Source organism: Pristiophorus japonicus, chromosome 15 (assembly GCF_044704955.1).
Source record: "Pristiophorus japonicus isolate sPriJap1 chromosome 15, sPriJap1.hap1, whole genome shotgun sequence".
NCBI classification, from domain to species: Eukaryota; Metazoa; Chordata; class Chondrichthyes; family Pristiophoridae; genus Pristiophorus; species Pristiophorus japonicus.
The window spans coordinates 23,444,287-23,463,497 of record NC_091991.1 but is presented as its reverse complement, the minus strand read 5'-3'; the positions used below and the strand labels follow the sequence as shown (position 1 = coordinate 23,463,497).

The window sequence follows — 19,211 nt, the reverse complement described above, 5'->3', positions numbered from 1 at the left end:
GTGGTGAACCTGTGGAATTCTCTACCACAGAAAGTTGTTGAGGTCAATTCACTAAATATATTCAAAAAGGAGTTAGATGAAGTCCTTACTACTAGGGGGATCAAGGGGTATGGCGAGAAAGCAGGAATGGGGTACTGAAGTTGCATGTTCAGCCATGAACTCATTGAATGGCGGTGCAGGCTAGAAGGGCCGAATGGCCTACTCCTGCACCTATTTTCTATGTTTCTATGAGATATGGGAAATGGTCCATGTTGTCCTGGGCCACACCATGGATCTTTATGATTGGAGGGCAGTGCTGTGCGGCGGTGACAGGCTTGTGGAGGACCTTTGTCTTACGGATGTTAAGCATAAGGCCCATGCTTTCATATGCCTCAGTGAATACATTGACTATATCCTGGAGTTGAGCCTCTGAATGTGCGCAGACGCAGGCGTCGTCCGCATACTGCAGCTCAACGACAGAGGTGGGGTGATCTTGGATCTGGCCTGGAGGCGGCGTAGGTTAAACAGCTTCCCACTGGTTCTGTAGTTTAGTTCCACTCCAGCGGGGAGCTTGTTGATTGTGAGGTGGAGCATGGTGACTAGGAAGATTGAGAAGAGGGTTGGAGCGATGAAACGAGCCAAAGGAGGACAGCGGAAACGTTATAAGGACACCCTCAAAGCCTCCATGGTAAAGTGTGACATCACCACTGACACCTGGCAGACCCTGACCGAAGACAGCCCGAGGTGGAGAAAGTCCATCCGGGAGGGTGTTGAGCTCTTCGAGTCTCAACGCAAAGAGCATGAAGAGTCCAAGCGCAGGCAGCGGAAGGAGCGCGCGGCAAACCGGCCCCACCAACCCCTCCCTCGATGAATGTCTGTCCCACCTGTAACAGGGTCTGTGGCTATCATATCGGACTGTTCAGCCATCAAAGAACTCACTTTGAGAGTGGAAGCAAATCCTCCTCGATTCCGAGGGACTGCCTATGATGTCTGCATCATCATCATAGGCAGTCCCTCGGAATTGAGGAAGACTTGCTTCCATTCTTAAAATGAGTTCTTAGGTGCTGAACAGTCCAATAGAGGAACCGCAGTCCCTGTCACAGATGGGATAGATAGTTGTTGAGGGAAGGGGAGGGTGGGGCTGGATTGTCGCTCACTCTTTCCGCTGCCTGCGCTTCGTTTCTGCATGCTCTCGGCATCATCAACAGAACACGGCAAAGCTCAGACAGCCATCAACAAGGAATGTGATGATTGTACATCGAAGAAAGGTATAAGAAAGCAACGTAACTATTTGTACTGCACTTTTTGCGACAGATATGCGTCTGCCAAACCCCCCTCCACTTCATTGCCCGTACTGCACTTTTGCCCGCCCCATGTCAAGCTCTGCCTCTTCTTCCTCCTGGCCTTGAATTATTCCTTCCATCTAGTGCCGAGAAGCAGGACCTGAGGCTCCGACTCTCTTCGCCCACTCAAGCTATGGCCCTCTTCTCTTCTTCCCCCCCCCCCCCCCCCCAAGACTCCTGACTCTTCCCAGCTCCCGACTATCTTTTCTCCCCCTCTCACCGACTCCTGACTCTCTTTCTCCCCCCCCCCTCCCCCCACCCTGGGGCCGCGAGCAGTGGGCCTGTAGCCGAGAGGACCCGTGGGCAGCCAAGAGTGGCAGTTGGGAGCAGTGAAGCGACGGAGGGCTCATGGCCAAGTTCATGGCACCGTGGCTGGCTCTGCTGCATAGGGGAGCAGGAAAAAGAGTGGGAGAGTGATAGTGAGACGGGATTCAATTGTAAGGGGAATAGATAGGCGTGTCTGCGGCCGCAACTGAGACTCCAGGATGGTATGTTGCCTCCATGGTGCAAGGGTCAAGGATGTCTCGGAGTGGGTGCAGGACATTCTGAAAAGGGAGGGTGAACAGCCAGTTGTCATGGTGCATATAGGTAAAAAACGGGATGAGGTCCTACGAGATGAATTTAGGGAGCTAGGAGTTAAATTAAAAAGTAGGAACTCAAAAGTAGTAATCTCAGGATTGCGACCAGTGTCACGTGCTAGTCAGAGTAGGAATCGCAGGATAGCTCAGATGAATACGTGGCTTGAACAGTGGTGCAGAAGGGAGGGATTCAAATTCCTGGGGCATTGGAACCATTTCTGGGGGAGGTGGGACCAGTACAAACTGGACGGTCTGCACCTGGGCAGGACCGGAACCAATGTCCTCGGCGGAGTGTTTGCTAGTGGTGTTTGGGAGGAGTTAAACTAATATGGCAGGGGGATGGGAACCTAGGCAGGGAGACAGAGAGAAATAAAATGGAGTCAGAACCAAAAGATAAAAAGGAGAATAGTAAAAGTAGACGGCAGAGAAACCCAAGGCAAAAGACAAAAAGGGCCACATTACAGCAAAATTCTAAAGGTGTGTTAAAAAGACAAGCCTGAAGGCTCTGTGCTTCAATGCGAGGAGTATTCAGAATAAGGTGGACGATTTAACTGCGCAGATAGCAGTTAACGGGTATGATGTAATTGGCATCACAGAGACATGGCTCCAGGGTGACCAAGGCTGGGAACTCAACATTCAGGGGTATTCAACATTTAGGAAGGATAGACAGAAAGGAAAAGGAGGCGGGGTGGCGCTGCTGGTTAAAGAGGAAATTAATGCAATGGTAAGGAGAGACATAAGCATGGATGATGTGGAATCGGTATGGGTGGAGCTGCGGAATTCCAAAGGGCAGAAAACGCGAGTGGGAGTTGTCTACAGACCATCAAACAGTAGTAGTGAGGTTCGGGACAGCATCAAACAAGAAATAAGGATGTGTGCAATAAAGGTACAGCAGTTATCATGGGCGACTTTAATCTTCATATTGATTGGGCTAACCAAACTGGTAGCAATGCGGTGGAGGAGGATTTCCTGGGGTGTATTAGGGATGGTTTTCTAGACCAATATGTCAAGGAACCAACTAGAGAGCTGGCCATCCTAGACTGGGTGATGTGTAATGAGAAGGGACTAATTAACAATCTTATTGTGCGAGGCCCCTTGGGGAAGAGTGACCATAATATGGTAGAATTCTTTATTAAGATGGAGAGTGACAGTTAATTCAGAAACTAGGGTCCTGAACTTAAGGAAAGGTAACTTCGACGGTATGAAGCATGAATTGGCTAGAATAGACTGTCAAATGATATTTAAAGGGATGACAGTGGATAAGCAATGGCAAACATTTAAAGATCACATGGATGAACTTCAGTAATTTTACATCCCTGTCTGGAGTAAAAATAAAACGGGGAAGGTAGCTCAGCCATGGCTAACAAGGGAAATTAAGGATAGTGTTAAAGCCAAGGAAGAGGCATATAATTTGGCTAGAAAATGCAACAAATGTGAGGACTGGGAGAAATTTAGAATTCAACAGAGGAAGACTAAGGGTTTAATTAAGAGTGGTAAAATAGAGTACGAGAGGAAGCTTGCAGGGAACATAAAAACTGACTGCAAGAGCTTCTATAAATATGTGACGAGAAAAAGGTTAGTGAAAACAAACGTAGGACCCTTGCAGTCGGATTCAGGTGAAGTTATAATGGGGAACAAAGAAATGGCAGACCAATTGAACAAATACTTCGGTTCTGTCTTCATGAAGGAAGACACAAATAACCTTCTGATTGTACTAGGGGACAGTAGGTCTAGTGAGAAGGAGGAACTAAGGATATCCTTATTACGCGAGAAATTGTGTTAGGGAAATTGATGGGATTGAAGGCCGATAAGTCCCCGGGGCCTGATGGTCTGCATCCCAGAGTACTTAAGGAAGTGGCCCTAGAAATAGCGGATGCATTGGTGATCATTTTCCAACAGTCTATTAACTCTGGATCAGTCCCTATGGACTGGAGGGTAACTAATGTAACACCACTTTTTAAAAAAGGAGGAAGAGAGAAAACGGGTAATTATAGACTGGTTAGCCTGCCATCAGTAGTGGGGAAATTTTGGAATCAATCGTTAAGGATGAAATAGCAGTGCATTTGGAAAGCAATGACAGGATCGGACCAAGTCAGCATGGATTTATGAAAGGGAAATCATGCTTGATGAATCTTCTGGAATTTTTTGAGGATGTAACTAGCAGAGTGGACAAGGGAGAGCCAGTGGATGTGGTGTATTTGGACTTTCAAAAGGCTTTTGACAAGGTCCCGCACAAGAGATTAGTGTGCAAAATCAAAGCACATGGTATTGGGGGTAATGTACTGACGTGGATTGAGAACTGATTGGCAGACAGGAAGCAGAGAGTCGGGATAAATGGGTCCTTTTCAGAATGGCAGGCAGTGACTAGTGGAGTGCCGCAGGGCTCAGTGCTGGGACCCCAGCTCTTTACAATATACATTAATGATTTAGATGAAGGAATTGAGTGTAATATCTCCAAGTTTGCGGATGACACTAAACTAGGTGGTGGTGTGAGCTGTAAGGAGGACACTAAGAGGCTGCAGGGTGACTTGGACAGGTTAGGTGAGTGGGCAAATGCATGGCAGATGCAGCATAATGTGGATAAATGTAAGGTTATCCATTTTGGGGGCAAAAACACGAAGGCAGAATATTATCTGGATGGCGGCAGATTAAGAAAAGGGGAGGTGCAACGAGACCTCGGTGTCATGGTTCATCAGTCACTGAAAGTGGGCATGCAGGTACAGCAGGCGGTGAAGAACGCAAATGGTATGTTGGCCTTCATAGCGAGGGGATTTGAGTACAGGAGCAGGGAGGTCTTACTGCAATTGTACAGGGCCTTGGTGAGGCCCCACCTGGAATATTGTGTACAGTTTTGGTCTCCTAATCTGAGGAAGGACGTTCTTGCTATTGAGGGAGTGCAGCAAAGGTTCACCAGACTGATTCCAGGGATGGCTGGACTGTCATATATGAGGAGAGACTGGATCAATTGGGCCTTTATTCACTGGAGTTTCGAAGGATGAGAGGAGATCTCATAGAAACATATATGATTCTGACGGGATTGGACAGGTTAGATGCGGGAAGAATGTTCCCGATGTTGGGGAAGTCCAGAACCAGGGCACATAGTCTTAGGATAAGGGGTAGGCCATTTAGGACTGAGATGAGGAGAAACTTCTTCACTCAGAGAGTTGATAACCCATGGAATTCTCTGCCGCAGAGAGTTGTTGATGCCAGATCATTGGATATATTCAAGAGGGAGTTAGATATGGCCCTTACGGCCAAGGGGATCAAGGGGTATGGAGAGAAAGCAAGAAAGGGGTACTGAGGGAATGATCAGCCATGATCTTATTGAATGACGGTGCAGGCTCGAAGGGTCGAATGGCCTACTCCTGCACCTATTTTCTATGTTTTTATGAGAGGGAGAGAGATTGGGGGAGAGAGGGGCTGAGGCAGATTGAGAGAGAGGCTGGGGTCAGAGTGAGAGGCTTGGGGAGAGTGGGAGAGAGAGAGAGAGAGAGAGTGTGAGAGAGAGAGAGAGAGAGAGGCTGGGGGTGGGGGGAGAAAGAGAGAGAGAGAGAGGCTGGGGGCAGAGTGAGAGAGACTGGGAGGAGAGTGAGTGTCTGAGGAAGGAAGTGAGAGAGGGGCTGGAGGAGAGAGAGAGAGAGAGAGAGAGAGAGAGAGGCTTGGGGTAGAGAAAGAGAGAGGCTGGGGAGAGAGTGAGCGACCACGGGTAGGGGTGGGAGAGAGGGAACTCAGGATCACGTTCTTCCAACCCCCTACAAGAGACATCGTTGGAGTGTATGAAATCCAGAAGTCACGACACTGGTCACTATTCACTTCATACCCAATAAACCTGTTAACAATCCACACACAATACCTGCCTCATATATGGTGGGGTGGGGGGAAGGATGTACTTGCACTGGGGTAAGGCACTTCGGCTGGAGGAGGCATGCACTTGGACTGGGGTAAGGCACTTTGGCTGGCTCTTGCTGTCTTCTGGGGAGCTCTGTCCTCTGTCACTTCAGGAAATCAAAATGGATCGAGTTACAATTTGTAAAGTCAGTGAGACCTTGGGATGGGCCTTTCCCATTACACATTCCAGTGAAACTTCAGGGTGTGGCTTATCCTCCAAGGAGACCAATCATAGACAAAGGGTGATGTATGGTGGCCATTTTTTGCACATCCATAAGAAAGTTAACATCCAAATCCCTTGTCACACGGAGGAGGCGACTTCAAGGAAGGAGGACAGGGTATCCAGCGAAGCATGCCACGTCAACGCATTCCCTGTCCTCGGTTGTATGGGAAGTAAAGCCTGTGGTTTAACTGAGACTTCACTGTCGATAAGTTTGTGTAATGCATGTGTGTGTGTGTTTAATAAACTGTTCTGGTTTACTAAAGCAAATAACCTTGTTGTCATCATTTATGCCAGTCAAATCTAAATAAATAAGAGCATTTAAAACACCCTACACCAGTATATGGGATCAATGGTCTCTGGTCTTAATGAATGAAAGAATAAAAGAAAATAAAGGAATGAAAGAACGAAAATAATTGTATTTATATAGTGCCCTTCACGGCCACCAGACATCCCAAAGATCTTTACAGCCAATGAAGTACATTTTTGGAGTGTAGTCACTGTTGTAATGTAGGAAACACAATTTGTGCACCGCAAACTCCCTCAAACAGCAATGTGATAATGACCAGATAATCTGTTTTTGTGATGTGGATTGAGGGATAAATACTTGCCAGGACACTGGAGATAACTCCCCTGCTCTTCTTCGAAATAGTGCCATGGGATCTTTTACATCCACCTGAGATAGCAGTGTCAGCTGTGGCTCAGTGGGTAGTACACCTCATCTCCAAGTCAGAAAGTTGTGGGTTCAAGTCCCACTCCAGGGACTTGAGCATATAAACCTAGGCCGACACTCCAGTGCAGTGCTGAGGGAGCACTGCACCGTTGGAGGTGCTGTCTTTTGGATGAGATGTTAAACTGAGGCCCTGTCTGCACTCTGAGGTGAATGTAAAAGATCCCATAACACTATTTCGAAGAGCAGGGGAGTTCCCCGGTGTCCTGGCCAATATTTATCCCTCAATCAACACAACAAAAAAAAACAGATTATCTGGTCATTATCACATTGCTTGTGTGCAAATTGACTGCTGTGTTTCCTATATTACAATAGTGACTACACTCCAAAGTTCTGTTGAAGGGTCATTGACCTAAAATGTTAACTCTGTTTCACTCCACAGATGCTGCCTGACCAGCTGAGATTTCCAGCATTTTTTGTTTTTACTCCAAAAGTAAAGGCTGTAAAGCGCTTTGAGACGTCCTGTGTTCATGAAAGGTGCTTTATAAATTCCAAGTCTTTCATCCAAAAGACGGCACCTGTGACCATGCAGCACTCCCTCAGTACTGCACTGGGAGTGTGAGCAAAGATTTTTGTGCTCAAGCCTCTGCAGTGGGACCTGAATCCACAACCTTCTGACTTTTAGGCGAGGGGTCTACCCACTGAGCCAGAGCTGATACGAATGAGGAGGCCGTTTATGCTAAAACAACCTTGGGAAGCGCTCCTCCAGTCCTCCAAGCTAGAATGTAGATAGGAAAATGTCCAAATAAAGATATTCTGAAAGAACCAACTGCACGTGTCTTATCACAGGGAACCACAAATGAAAAGCCAGGAATGCACACACCCCCAAAAATAGGATAGCACCTACAGGTTGACTTGAGCTTAATCCTTCAAATGCTGAACTACACAAAAATTTCTTCTTGATCATAACCCATTTCAGCTTTGGAGGGTGTTCAACTGAGGAGTGATGGGAACAAAAGGTGGCATGCAATTGAAAACCAATCCATCCAGCTACACAGAACAGCGAAAAGCAATGTTCTTACCGGCCTGGAGAAAAACTGCAGTCTGGTGCTTTAAGTTGGGTGATTTCAAATCCATCTGGGTTCATGGATGGCATGATGTGAATCCGGGCATTATTTATTAGCGCCGTTATGGTGTCATTTTTTCCATAGTTTTGAACCAGATGTTCAATCAAATGGAGCAACATTTCTCTGCCCACCACCTGCATTAGATCACAATTTAGTTTTAGTTCAACTGTACCTTGTACCTCAAAATGCCTGGCCTCTACATTTTATCACTGAAGATTCTGGCTTACTTTCTGGTACGGGTACATTTTAGTATGTGTGTATGTAATTAACTAGCTCCAGTTAGTTACCACTCAACATATACATAAAAATGGAGGAGCATTTTTTTTTAAACTGTAACAATTCCAAGGTTTCAATAAGATCATCAGTTTTTTTTAAATCTGAAAGTACAACACAAACTAGCCAAGAGGGCAACAATAAATTCTATTACAAGGGAAAAGAGCAAGGATGACAAATACGAGGAGGAGGAGGCAGATAGTGAGGATGTTGAGGTGAAGCCAACGCATGGGTTTCTGGATCAACATCCTAACCCATGTTCCTCGCTCACAGGCCTCTCAATCTCACTCCCTGCGTTACCCGGTTTTTTTCACTCCTACGCACCATCTCAGATACCTTTACCTGGGAGGAATTAGATAGTTGTGGCACTGGGGACTAAGAGAGCATGAGACAATCTGAGGAGTGTGTGAAGGCACCTCTGGAGTTGGAATTGTAAGACCGACATCGCACGTATACTCGCCTGAAAAGGCGGCTATTTGAGTGATACACCTACATGCAGGGACTGAGCATGTGCAGCAACTAACGCTGGAGTTTATAGCCATCTTTTGCAGTATCAGTGAAGCATTTTCTTAATTGCAGACATCAATTGAAGGTATGCCAGCTTCATAGAGGGCCACGGTGACCTTGAGGGCAACTGGCAGCGCCATCGTTGCCCTGCTCAGAGGCTGCAGGTCTGGTTCCAGGAGGTGGCAGAGTTCTGTGCCCATCTCCTTGGTGAAGCAGAGCTGCCAAATGCACTGCTCCTGGCTTAAGTGAAGGTAGGGGAAGTGCTCCCTGAAGACCCTAAGTGGGCAAGGCCTCCAGCTGAGAGCCCTCCTCACTTTGCAAGCAGCCGGTCATCTGTTTCGCTGCTTCTGTTCCATCGCAGTCATTCTAGAGCGCGAGGGTGAATGCAAGTAGAGCCCCCATGACGGGAACCGAGAACTGGAGTGAGCAGAACCCAAATCTGAAGCCAGGTGTTCTCCACTTGCAGCAATACTCTCCAGCACCTCACCAATTTTAGATAACTGTAGACAGCTCCAAACAGTTGCACAACTTACACAAAGCCAGCAGAAGTGAAAAAGCAAGTTAGCAGCAAGTTGTTGCTGATCCCTTTAAATAGTGTTGGTGGAGGGTCCCTCCTGTTGCTGAACACGTTCAGCAGTTCGTGGTTTGGAGAGGACGTTAAATGAAGCGGCGACATCGAAAATGGCAGGTCATGCGTCACATCAGCGTTGCACTGATCGACATCACGACCTACCTCATTACTATTTCAGGCAATGGCCGCACTGCCGACCTGCCCAAAATGGCGGCCGCCGCGGAACTCACCAGAAGTCAGGCGGCTGCCAATTTTCCTTCGAAACCTGCCTTAACAGCCAGCACTAAGGTGCCAAACTTTACGGCTATTAACTTTAGTTCTTACGTCATGGGGGTCGGTCAGACTTTTTGCATGTCAACATTTATAAGACGTCAACATTTTGCTGTCGGACTTTGCTCTTTGGCTCAAAGTAAAAATCAGCAGCAAATCAGAACTGAAGCAGTTTGAATACACAAATCAAAAGCTAAGTAAATGGCTCAAAAACTGGAAATGCAACAACCAATTGACCAGTTATGAAAAGTACCAAAAGTAAAAAAAACTTAATAGATGAAGCAATTGATTCACTGAAAACACCTTTTGAAAACACTTTTATATGCCATTTCTTTTCCCTCAGTAATGCAATTTTTGAGGATGCAGGGAAGTCTCTTTCGAGCAGAGTGGTGGCCGGCACAGTTGAAGACCTACAAAGGCAAGTCCTGGGGGACCATTTTGAGGAAGTGAGGCCTCTACTAGACCCTCTCGAGGACATATTTCAGCTTGGCTGTGGTACCCTCTCTCCAAGAACAAAACATTCTGTCAATGCTTACTATCTAAGCTCACACATGAAGAATGACGACTTATACATCATTATAGGCAGTCCCTCGAAATTGAGGAAGACTTGCTTCCACTCTAAAAGTGAGTTCTCAGGTGACTGTAAAGTCCAATACGGAAATTACAGTCTCTAACAGGTGGGACAGACAGTGGTTGAAGGAAAGGGTGGGTTTGCCGCATGCTCCTTTCGCTGTCTGCACTTGGTTTCTGCATGCTCTCGGCGATGCGAATCGAGGTGCTCAGTGCCCTCCCGGATGCTCTTCCTTCACTTCGGGCGGTCTTGGACCAGGGATTCCCAGGTGCCAGTGGGGATGTTGCGCTTTATCAAGGAGGCTTTGAGGGTGTCTTTGAAACATTTCCTCTGCCCACCTGGGGCTCACTTGCCATGTAGGAGTTCCGAATAGGGCGCTTGCTTTGGGAGTCTCGTGTCGGGCATGCGGACGATGTGGCCCACCCAATGGAGCAGGTCGAGTGTGGTCAGTGCTTCGATGCTGGGGATGTTGGCCTGGTCGAGAACACTGACACGTTGGTGCATCTATCCTCCCAGGGGATTTGCAGAATCTTGCGGAGGTAGCGTTGGTGGTATTTCTCCAGCGCTTTGAGGTTTCTACAGTATATGGTCCACATCTCTGTGCCATATAGGAGGGTTGGTATCACTACAGCCCTATAGACCATAAGCTTGGTGCCAGATTTGAGATCCTGCTCTTCGAACACTCTTCCTCAGATGACCAAAGGCTGCACTGATGCACTGGAAGCGGTATGGACCTCGTCGTCGATGCCTGCCCTTGCTGATAGTAGGCTTCCGAGGTATGGAAAATGGTCCACAGCTGTACCACAGGGTACATAAGAACATAAGAAATAGGAACAGGAGTAGGCCATACGGCCCCTCGAGTCTGCTCCACCATTCAATAAAATCATGGCTGATCTGATCATGGACTCAGCTCCACTTCCCCGCCCGCTCCCCATAACCCCTTATCTCCTTATCGTTTAAGAAACTGTCTATCTCTGTCTTAAATTTATTCAATGTCCCAGCTTCCAAGCTCTGAGGCCGCAAATTCCACAGATTTACAACCCTCTGAAAGAAGACATTTCTCCTCATCTCTGTTTTAAATGGGCAGCCCCTTATTCTAAGATCATGCCCTCTAGTTCTAGTCTCCCCCATCAGTGGAAACATCCTCTCTGCATCCACCTTGTCAAGCCCCCTCATAATCTTATACATTTCGATAAGATCACCTCTCATTCTTCTGAATTCCAATGAGTAGAGGCCCAACCTATTCAACCTTTCCTCATAAGTCAATCCCCTCATCCCCAGAATCAACCTAGTGAACCTTCTCTGAACTGCCTCCAAAGCAAGTATATCCTTTTGTAAATATGGAAATCAAAATTGCACGCAGTATTCCAGATGTGGCCTCAGCAATACCCTGTATAACTGTAGCAAAACTTCCCTGTTTTTATACTCCATCCCCTTTGCAATAAAGGCCAAGATACCATTGGCCTTCCTGATCACTTGCTGTACCTGCATACTATCCCTTTGCGTTTCATGCACAAGTACCCCCAGGTCCCGCTGTACTGTGGCACTTTGCAATCTTTCTCCATTTAAATAATAACTTGCTCTTTGATTTTGTCTGCCAAAGTACATGACCTCACACTTTCCAACATTATACCCCATCTGCCAAATTTTTGCCCACTCACTTAGCCTGTCTATGACCTTTTGCAGATTTTTTTGTGTCCTCCTCGCACATTGCTTTTCCTCCCATTGTTGTATCGTCAGCAAACTTGGCTACATTACACTCAGTCCCTTCTTCCAAGTCATTAATATAGATTGTAAATAGTTGGGTTCCCAGCACTGATTCCTGCGGCACCCCACTAGTTACTGGTTGCCAACCAGAGAATGAACCATTTATCCCAACTCTCTGTTCTCTGTTAGTTAGCCAATCCTCTATCCATGCTGATACATTACCCCCAACCCTGTGAACTTTTATCTTGTGCAGTAACCTTTAATGTGGCTGGCAGCCATAAAATGACAGCCCACCACGTCAACATCTTGAGGGGAAGAGAGAAAACTGGAAGGAGGAAGATACTGCAATGCGGTTACACACTGCAGTCTAAATGTGCATTAGTAGTACATTTTACTTATGGGGGAAAAAAATTGTTAATCTACACCAGCTCCAAACATATGTTAAACTATTGGCTTGCAGTTAAATGTGTCTATTGGAAAGTTTGTTTCCACAGATCAGTCCGCATTGCTAGTAGTCCAACTGAGAGACAGTGCAGGGTAGTTTTGGTTCAGACTCTTTGACAATTTGAAGAAGAAAAATAACTGCTTCTGGTGACTCAGCACGCAGGAAACAGTTGTTGAGTTTTGTACGGCTTGATCCAGACAGAGGCACAAGTTCCTAACACAGAGCTTAGTCGTCAAAGACTTGGAGGAAGCAAACTGTTGGGATCAAGTGGAGTAACGTAGCAATTGGCCAGTTCTGGTTGGAACTTGACAGATCTGATGCTCCATTCATTAAGGCACAACTCCAGAGGGATTCGGGCTTAGAAATCATAACAAAGACAACTAACTAATGGTCAGTGAACAAAAACACATTTGCCATCAAAAAAGGAGGCAATGATTTATTTCCCCTAGTTTACTCCCCTGAATTCAGCAATGCACGCAGGGATACATTTCCAGAGATTTTTGCCACAGTCACCCAAGTAACTATTCTTTGTGTGAAATCCTGGATAGTAGATCGTATTAGATTATATGGGGCATCATGGTCAATCCTACACTCATCTGACATCCACCAAATGCACCTTTCAGTGGTGGTCACTCAATAAATGATCTTTTGTTAAGCTCTTCCCTAGCCTAGACTTGAGATTGAGCCTGGTTCCTTCCACATCATCATCACTCAGGCAGTGCAGATACCCAAGTTGTGTATACATATCTATGTAGGATTAGCATTTGGTTTCATCTCATATGATTAGGATTTTTGCTTTCTTTCTTACTTATAAATTTCTTGTGGATTTGTTTTGTAGCTAGAAATTATGAAATGGTTAATTTGTTCATTCCCAGGATGTTTTCAGGTTACATCAGTGTAAAATTTAGCTGACTGTTGAGATGCAGGATGTGAGATTCATGTCTGTGAGACCAAACTTCGTCAATACATTGGGAAATGAGACAGCCTTGAGATAAGGAAACGAGACAATGAGCTCAGGATGACGAGTTACATGCTAAATGATTAACAAGTTGGCATCTTGTGTTTTGACAGGAATTAGCTCATTTCTGAGGGTCTTGTTCATAATTACTGTTATCCGGACATAATGAATCATCTAGGACATTATGCATGACCAGAGGCCTAACAGATCGCGAGCTTTCCCATAATTTATAGAACGAGTCTAGATCGAAATAATTGACAAAGGTTATATCTCTACCCAGAGGGAAAATGGGTTAAGTTTGTTTCTCTGTATGTCTACTGCTTAGAGACATTGCATGTGTCAAAGATTTGGTTTAACACAATAAAAAGGTTTGCATTGTAATCATATTTGGTGTCAGATTAGAATGTCCTTACAATTTACTGAGCAATACATCAGAGAAGCACTGTTGTCAAATAATAAAAAGGAGCAGATTTATAGCAGCCACACTGTAATAAAAACAAATGTTCAAAATGTATTTAACTAGTTTTAGGACAGTCAGCAAGCCTGTTTTACTCCCTTCCAGATGGGGCTGCCTGAGTCTCTCTCTAGTCTTTCTATACAATTCTATTTTTCTTAAACCAAAAATACCAACTAAATACTTAGTATCACTACACTTTTTAATTAAGGTTACACCCAAAACACATGGATGAAACAAATGACCACACCCATTTCCTCTAATTATAGCCTGCTCTTGAGGAATAAGAATGAGGTATCAGATCAGTGTTTCCACTTGACTTGGCATCTGCCTATTATGATTAAAAAACTAAAATTAGACAGCAAATTTTGACTTAGCTATTTTAGTTTGTTTTATATAAAACATCTGACAGGGAACATATTCTTGGTTTGAAACTATAAACACCTAGCCTAACACTTTCAGTACACCCAGATCCAGTGGCATATTGACCTTGTGCTACCTCCTATAGTCGTATTATAAAGTGTAAGATGACAGGTTAGGCCATCAAAACGTTTACAATTATAAAAGAGAAAGCTAGACACAGTAAACCAATAATAATTGGGTTGTTAATCTCTGGAATTCGCGGCCTCAGAGAGCTGTGGAAGCTGGGACATTGAATAACTTTAAGACAGAAATAGACAGTTTCTTAAACGATCAGGGGATAAGGGGTTATGGGGAACGGGCGGGGAAGTGGAGCCGAGTCTATGATCGGATCAGCCATGATCTTATTAAATGGCGGAGCAGGCTCGAGGGACCGTATGGCCTACTGCTCCTATTTCTTATGTTCTTATGGATTAATAATTTCTAAAACAACTTGCTCTTATATAGCAACTTTAGAATACATAGAAAAATATTTCAACGTGCTTCACAGAGACATGAGTAAAATGGACACCAAGCCAAAGGATGTGATTGGGTGTTGGGGGGGGGGGGGGGGGGGGCGGAAGGTAATCAAAAGTTTGGTAAAAGAGCTAAGTTTTAAGGAGGAAAGGGATGTGAAGAGGCACAACTAAGGTGACAACATCTTTTAACAATCATCCAAACTCTAACTTCAAGCACCCTTATTATAGACAGATCATACATCCCAGTTTTCCAGGAACAGTCCCCAGATTAGGTACCGGGCAAACAACGTCCCCGGTTCAGGAAACTCATCCCCGTGTAAAGCCATATTAATTGGTCCGCTGGTCGGCAGGAGTTGTATTTTAACTTTATTTTTGGATAAACTGGTAAAATTTTAAAAACACGAATGTGCAGAAACCCCAGGGGGATTCTTGGCCCATTCGCACTTGGTTTGAGCTCAGGAATGGATTCCAGGCGCCAGTTAAACGTCGGCGACGAAGGTAAACCCGCCTTCCCACAATGCAACATGGCAGAAAAAAGTCCCGATCTATAGCTTGGGCCGCACTGCACTCTGGGGGATTGAGTCACCCCTGACCTCGTGTTTCAGCCAATAGTGACTGGCCGCAGGGCAGAACCTTCAAAATGCATGGGAGAAGCCGAGGGCTCGGTGAGAGATGATGGGTGTGTGGATTTATTTTACCTCAGATTAGTGCACGTGTTTTTTTTTATGAATAAGGCAAGCTCTAAATTCTCTAAAGAGGTTTCTGAAACCTTCTGGGACAGAGGGCATGTCACATCTTATATGGAAAATCTCAGTCTGTTTGGAACAGATTTAAAATTGAGAAAGTTAGCTTATTCAGGGACGAGTATAGATGGTAATGCACTATGGCCAGAACACACAAGATTAGAGATTCGATGCAAAGTTGTCTCGATGTGTATTCCACGAGCAGGAGCAACAAAGTCGTCATGCCGGTTTTCTTTAAACACGACCTGGCTACTTTGCTGTGTTCTCACCCTGTGTGTCCCCGGATTCAGTTTAGAAAATATGGTCACCTTACCTTAATTATGAAAATGGTATTCTGTAAAGTTGGCAAGAGAACAGCCCTTGTAATGCTTTGTTTATAATGGTTCATCAATCTATACAAATTGCCCATTCATCATACAGTCTTCAAATTCATTCTGGCATAAAATCTGTCCTTTAGCAGGTTCTCTCCGTCAAAACACATTTAGACTGGTATGTGTGATGCTGAACCAGTTGATCTCATTCGATAAGTATTAAAGGTTATATATACAAGATTAGAAGCATGTTTTGTAAACTTGAAGGCAAGGCTCCAGCTTTGAATATCTTGCCTGTGATACACAGACGAGAGAGTTAATTCAATACTGTAACACAGTATTATTTGGGGGAAAAAAACAGCAGTTCAGGACTGGAGTGTTTACCAATACATCCTAAATGCAACAGTGTTTAGGCAATCACAGTAATACAACACATAATTGCACAAATAAATAAAGTAAAGATATTGGGCCCAATTTTGGCCATGACTTGCATCAATTTTTTTGGAGCAAGTTGTTTTTTTCTGGCGTAAGTTAAAAAATGCCATTTCCCCAAAAAAATTTGCTCCAGAGTAAGTCAGTTAGGTATGATTTTTTTTTTAGGTCAATTTTTTTTTCCCAAAAGGGGGCGTTCCTAGACACTTCCGCCAATTTTGGCCATCAAAAACTTACTCCAAATCGACTTAGGTCAGCGTATGTGGCTAGCTCTGAAAAACCTTGCGGGCAGTGGAGAAAAGCAGTGCATATTCGACAGACATTAGGGCAGGGATAGTGAGGGAAGGGAACTGGAGAGGACCTCAACAACCAAGCACCAAACATTGTAAGGAAAAGTTCAAACAATTAAAAAATACTAATAAAAATAAAGTAAATTCTACCAGAGAAATGTGAGCTGCTGGCCGCGATGTCACAGGGGGCGGGGGTAGCCAGAGAGAGAGAGAGAGAGAGAGAGAGATGCTGGTATACAAAACACTCTTTCTTTCCCCCCCCCCGCCACAAAACACTCTTTCTTCCCCCCCAAAAACTCTCCTCCTCCCCCCCAGTCCCCAGTACACTCTTTCTCTTCACCCCCCCTCAATACACTCTTTCTCTCCCTCCCCTCAAAACTCTCCTCCTCCCCTTCCCCCAAAACTCTCCTCCTTCCCCCCACCCCCGCCCCACCCAATCAAAACTATCAAGCACACACAACCACTAAATAAAAAATAGAACCAAAGTCCTACCTCACCTGGGAACTCAGCGGGCCGGCCGGCCAGCCAGTGCGGGAGGCCACTCGGCTGGGGATAGAGTGCGGCGAGATCGGGCGTCCCTTCTGACGGGGATAGGGGCTGTGAGCATCGGTTCCTGCTCACAGCCCTCAGGATGCGCCGGGAGGGCAGGAGCATGTGCGCAGCCCTCACTGAGCATGCACACGGGTGCTGGCAGTGCTTTCTGCGCTGGCCTGTTGCTCCGCCTCCCCCCCCCAGACTGCATGCCACGCCACGACTCCGGGGACTCCAAAGAGCGGCCAGGATGGGGTCCCTTTTTTCTGGCGCTCTTTTCAGCGCGCCGGCTGGGGCAATGTTGGGCCCATTATATGCATCTTACTGATACAACTATTATTTCTGTATGTAAGGTTATTTACCGATTACTTTACAAAACTTGCTCAAAATGCAAGTAACTTTTTGTTCTTACTTCTCCAAAACCATTTTTTCCCAATTTACATTACAAATGTTTTTCTCGACCTCCCAGGGTGAACGTGCTCAAAATACAGGGGCTTTATTTATGGGGAAACCTCTTGCAACCATTTACAACATCAGCTAACCAATTTTTTGAGGCAAGTTTGTTGATCGTTTGTAAATATTATTTATAGATATATACATAAACACACTTGAGTTAAGGGGAAAATAGTTCAGAAATAATTTGAACAGTTTGATTGGCCAGTTTTATGATGCATGCTGGTTTGTAAATGAATGCTTTAGGGGAAAAAACAGATTTTTGATTTTCCCTTTTCTGCTGACAACTCATTCCTCATTAACACTTTTTGATTCATTCACATTTAATCAATCAGCTTTGATTGTTAACAGATAGTTTAAAAAAAAATTATTCTCAGGAGGGGAGTGTGCTGGCAAGACCAGCATTTATTGCCCACCCCTAGTGGCCCCAAGAAGTTAGTGTGAGGCTTCTTCTTGCCAACTAAGTGCTCAGCCATTCCAGAAGGCATTTAAAAGTCAACCACTGAGTCAATCATGATTTTTTTCCCCCCTATGAATGGATGATAGTTAAAGATTGAGAACTGAGGCCACAATTTCAAGTGTAAACTTTTAAAAGGCATAATTCCCAGTCGAGCTTGCTGTTACCACCCAACCTAACCCAAAGATAGAGCAGAAGGAATTCATCACAAAATCATTTTAAAATAAGGCTGAATGAGTAGAACAGTGAAAAATATTATCAGTCCAATGCACAGTGCCATGTAGTCAATTTATAATATATATGCCTGAACAATTAGAGGCTGATCAACCATATCCAACTGTTGAAGTAATGGACCAGTGATCTTGCTGCAGCTGCATGGTCTACACTTATAAAACTGCCCAACCCAGTTTTCTTTCAAAAACATTAAAATAAGCTTCCTGTTAACATGCCCTACATTAATGGGTGTAATCCAAGCAGATTTACAGAATGCAACATTAACAGAGAGGTTCTACGCAGGTTAAAAGCCAATTCAGCTGTTCCTGGGGAATTAATTATTATGAAATCTATCCCAGGGTACCAAGAGCAACTGGGGATGAAATTTGCTGCCAATCATCTGAAGGAAGTCAATGATTGCGGGGGAGGTCCCATTCGATTGGAAACAAAGTGTCCTTCTATATATATATATATTGCGTAGGGTGTGCTCTTCCGTCCAACAACGTTTACATCCTCCAGTCATGATTTTTGGTCACGCATTTCAGTCAATTTCATTATGTAAACTGTCAGTGTATTTGCAAGCTGTAGTCATTAAACGGTTCCATAGAGCAAACCTTTTTGAATTCTCTCTTCCCCCATCTTGTATATTTTTTTTAAATCAGCAATCGATCATGGCAAATATACTGGTATTAATAAAAGAGGCTCCCACCTGCCTGAAAATGAGCATACAAGTGACAAGCATGGGTGAAAGTGGCCCAGGATTGCACTTCACCCATGCACTGATCTGCTGAATTTTCTACCACTTTTCCTGGCAAAATGGCACTGCCAAGGACCATCAAAATAAAACGGAGGATATGCAAATTAGTGCGGGACAAAGAATGACATCTTATGCTATATTTCCTGTTGTCCAGCCCCTCTACATGCTGATTCCTGGAATCAAAAGGTTGAGTTACAAGGGAAGGCTTGTGAAATTGGAAGGTCTTTAAGCCTTGTAAAGAGGTATAAAGAAAGTCATATAGCAGTTTAAATATTATTCAGAAGGTAAATCTGGCACATTACTTGAAGTCAAGCCAAAGATAAGATGCAGCAAATTACAACTAATGAAACAATTTAGGGTATATATCAGGAAGAACTTCTTCAAAGAGTGATCAATGTTGGGAATGGTCTTCGAGGTGAGGAATAGAAGCAAAATCCTGAGCTGATCCAGAAAGGAAATAATCCTCCCATTATGCCAAATTAAATCCTGAATGAATTAAAGATATGTGAGGTGATATATTTTGGAAGGATAAATGAGAAGAGACAATACAAGCTAAATGGTACAATTTTATGGGTGGGTGCAAGA

General features: G+C 44.7%; 2 protein-coding genes across 3 annotated transcripts in view; one reads left to right on the top strand and one right to left on the bottom strand.

Moving 5' to 3' along the window:
- LOC139280647 (carboxypeptidase M-like) overlaps positions 1-19,211 on the bottom strand; it is a 71,950-nt gene that overhangs the window by 38,204 nt on the left and 14,535 nt on the right. The window contains exon 4 of the mRNA XM_070900233.1: positions 7,761-7,939. Coding sequence (XP_070756334.1) covers positions 7,761-7,939 — 179 coding nt within the window. The remainder of the gene's footprint in view (positions 1-7,760; positions 7,940-19,211) is intronic.
- Positions 1-19,211, top strand: part of LOC139280645 (E3 ubiquitin-protein ligase Mdm2-like) — a 111,624-nt gene that overhangs the window by 89,601 nt on the left and 2,812 nt on the right. The window lies entirely within an intron of this gene.